Source organism: Rhagoletis zephyria, unplaced genomic scaffold (genome assembly GCF_001687245.7).
Source record: "Rhagoletis zephyria isolate East Lansing unplaced genomic scaffold, Rhagoletis_zephyria_1.1 Rzeph_scaffold_15593, whole genome shotgun sequence".
Classification (NCBI taxonomy): Eukaryota; Metazoa; Arthropoda; class Insecta; order Diptera; family Tephritidae; genus Rhagoletis; species Rhagoletis zephyria.
The window spans coordinates 2494-5836 of NW_016172659.1; the positions used below are offsets into that span (position 1 = coordinate 2494).

Sequence of the window (3343 nt, forward strand, 5' to 3'; positions counted from 1 at the left end):
TTGTATACTTTTCGCTAAGTATAATAGATTTTTAGGTCGCTTGGAACGTATTTCCTAAATGTAGATTTAAGACAAAGGGCCTGTGCCAATTGATAGAAAAGATGGAATTTTGACGGATCAAACGTCAGAAATAGAGCGTTCGCACGAGCGTTTTTTTTTTTTTTTTGTTTTTAACTGTCAAAATTTTACTTTGCATTTGGCACAGCATTCAATTTATTCGTATGTACGATTGATTAGGGATTAATTAAAAAGTCTTATTAGTTTATATTTTCTAAAATTTGGTAACACTGAGCTAGCTTTTCTGCTGTATGTAAATATGTATGTGTATATATACTTAAGCCTGTTTACCTGTTGTGTGAGTCGCTAAAATGCTGCGTGCAAAACTTTATTAATTATTGTATGCTAATGCTGAAAAATATGCATTCAAACGTATGTATATAAGTACGTTAGGGTAGCTCATTTCTGTATAGAAATCTAAGTGAAAAGTTTCCTTTTCATGAAAAATTAGTTTTTAATAATGGAGAGATTTAACTTATGATTAATCGCGTCCCAAAAGGTCCAATTAATGTTTATGTTTGTGCTTGCTTTTACTTATTGATTCGAAACAAAAAAAAAGCAAAAATTATCAATTATTGTTGATTTTCCTTAGCGTTTTGTTTTATATTTATTTTAAATCCAAACAAGTTTCAAATTTTCTGGAATACTAGCGCTATTTAGAATATCTATGAATTGACCCTTCTCGGAGCTAAAATTTAGCCCCGTTTGGCATTAATTGTGAGAGTGGTTTTAAAGATAGGTTTTCTGGGGTTGCTATTGTAAAGTACTCCTCCTACTTATTTTATTTTAATTCGCAAAAGGTGGGTTGCCCTAATATATGTAAATACATATATGTAGCTAGTTGGTATATAGTATGCGGCAGCACATTTCTGTATTCCAGAGGTGACTGAGAGAGCAACTTTAGACAGATTTACATGTGAATAGCAAAGCAATTAAAGTTGATGGGCAAAATGTTGACCAGATTTTTATTTTTCTTTATGCGGTCTAACACCGAAATTCAATCAAACAGGGCTACTTCACGCTTCGACGAGTGAAAGTCAATTAAGAACTACGGGATTTTGATATTTAATTAATTTTGACTTATTCACTTACAGATATACAAATTTTTATATCGAAATACTTACTAGAAACATATACTCACAATAAAATAAATTAAATAAATATTTTTACTCGCCTAACCTAACTTTGTTTCTTTTATGTTTTTTTTTTTAATTAAAGCGGCCGCATTCAATTCGCTTTAATAAATCGTATTTACACTATTCCCATACATGCCTGCAAGTCCGTTTTGCACGCTTAATTGAAAAAATCCAGTATGCCATTCAAAATTTCAAGGGCAAAATCATTTTCGCCCGTCGAGGCGGCCTTCTTTTTCTTTTGTTTGCGCGCCTTCTTCGATTTTTTCTTCGACTTCACTGTGGAAGCATCAACAGCTGCGGGTGCGGGTGTTACAGCTGCCGTTTCATCAATTGGCGCGACGGCACTATGATCACTCGCTGCGGCCGCTTCGGTTTCGCTATCCTCTTTCCCCTGTGCAGTGTCTTTGTTTTCAGCAATCCGTGTAGCGGGCGCAGCCGGTGCAGCAGCTACAGCAGGAGTGACAGCTGCTGTTGGTTTCTCTTCATCATCATCGTCCAATTCATCGAGCAGACCGGCCAAGCTAAAGCCACCATAATCAGCATCGGCGGGGGCCTCTGCGTCATCATCTTCCTCGACTTCATCTAGAAATAAAATTTATAGATTTTGGTATTCACATATGTATATTACAATTACCATCTTCATCTGTTTCGTCCTCCTCTTCATCGGTCTCGTCGGCTTCCTCCGGCTCGTCGTCGTAGTCATCATCCTCGTCATCATCGCCACCAGCTTTAAAAAAAATATTCACATATGTATAAAAATTACTCAGTGTGCTCTCCCGTAATATAATCCGATGTGACTCACCTCCGAAACCGAAAATGTCATCATCATCTTCGTCCTTATTCACCTCTGTGGGTAGCGGTTCAGCTTCAGCCACTCTTAGTCCCTCAGGTCCAAATTTGAAGCATGAAATACGCAATGCTGCCTCCACTTCATCCTCAGCGCGCAACTCAAAGCCCAAGCAAGCCTTGAAATCATTCTTAGCTTTTGACAGACCATAAACGCGTCCACAGAATTTAGAGTAACCACCGGGTAGGCCCACACATATGGGTTTAGCGCGTTTTCCTGTAAAATAAAATGTTAGTAATCGTAGTTTGTGCGAGAATATTGCATTTTCCAATTCAATAATTTTAATGAATTTCTCATAAAACTTGTATGCTCTTTCTCGTTACTCACCCGAAATCGTGCGTGTCGCCAATGTAATGTCTCCATATTTAAGCGATACCGACATACGCTCATTTCCCAAATAGGTAATCTTTGCACAACCGGGACCGCGCACGGGAATTATAGGCAAATTGAATTGCCGACAGCAATCGCAGTGATCGTCGGTACATTTACAATATTTGCTAATTGGATTTGGATCATCGTGATTCTGTACTGTGGTTGCTTCGGTCACTGCCGCGCTGACAGCCGAGCCGCTCGAAGCGGCTGCCGGAGAAGCAGCTACTGCTGCTGCAACCGGTGTAGCCACTGCTGGTGCAGTAGTAACGGCGTCCACTATCTCATTTGCCGCCTCATCTACGACAGCGGCAGCTACTTCCTCTGCCTGATCAACGACTTCATCAGCAAACTGCGTAGTTTCATCAGCACCAGGACCCGAAACGTCTTCTGAGTTGAGCGATTCGATTTGTTGTGGTTCAGGTGGCGCAACATTTGGATCTATTTCTTCCGGAGGTAAATTGAGACGCTGAAAGGGGTGAGATATTTTATCTGCTCGTCGGAAAACGGTTTTCGCGTCGGCGCAAATGAAACCCATTAGACAGGCCACGGCAATACCGAGCAAAATGTCTTGATATCGCATATTGGGCGGATGCTGGAGATTGGCAACTAAAAAATAAGTCGAAATTTTTTTGTTAAATAAAAGTTGATGATGCTTGTTATGTATATAAGGAATAATTAAGGTAGTCATAGTTTCGTAGTATCTAGTCAGTTAATTTTACGTCTCTCGTAATTTTACGTATCTCGTGATAGTGATAATAACTGGAGCTTATACATTATAATGACCAACGGCTGCAACCATAAGACATGCAATATTATCACATATTAATAATAATAATATAATAATAATAAATTGGCGCTTACACATATGTTAGTGTTTGGCCGAGCTTCTCCTCCGATTTGTGGCGTGCGCCTTGATGTTGTCACACAAAGC

The 3343-nt window shown here is 39.1% G+C and overlaps 1 protein-coding gene across 1 annotated transcript; it reads right to left on the minus strand.

The window, feature by feature from the left end:
- Positions 1–1256: 1256 nt before the first annotated feature.
- Positions 1257–3046, minus strand: LOC108379101 (uncharacterized). Its single transcript, XM_017635423.1, has 4 exons — positions 2368–3046; positions 1996–2256; positions 1828–1920; positions 1257–1775 (listed from the first exon to the last, which is right to left on the minus strand). The coding sequence occupies exons 1-4, from the start codon at positions 2990–2992 to the stop codon at positions 1351–1353; spliced, it is 1404 nt and encodes a 467-aa protein (XP_017490912.1). The 5' UTR covers positions 2993–3046; the 3' UTR covers positions 1257–1350.
- Positions 3047–3343: the final 297 nt, after the last annotated feature.

Excerpts from the sequence above, each read along its gene's own strand:
- LOC108379101 (XM_017635423.1), bottom strand. The coding sequence starts at position 2,992 with ATGCGATATCAAGACATTTTGCTCGGTATTGCCGTGGCCTGTCTAATG. Across the intron at positions 2,257-2,367 it reads GGCGACACGCACGATTTCGG|GAAAACGCGCTAAACCCATA; the intron begins GTGAGTAACGAG and ends TTTATTTTACAG. Across the intron at positions 1,921-1,995 it reads TGACATTTTCGGTTTCGGAG|CTGGTGGCGATGATGACGAG; the intron begins GTGAGTCACATC and ends TTTTTTTTAAAG.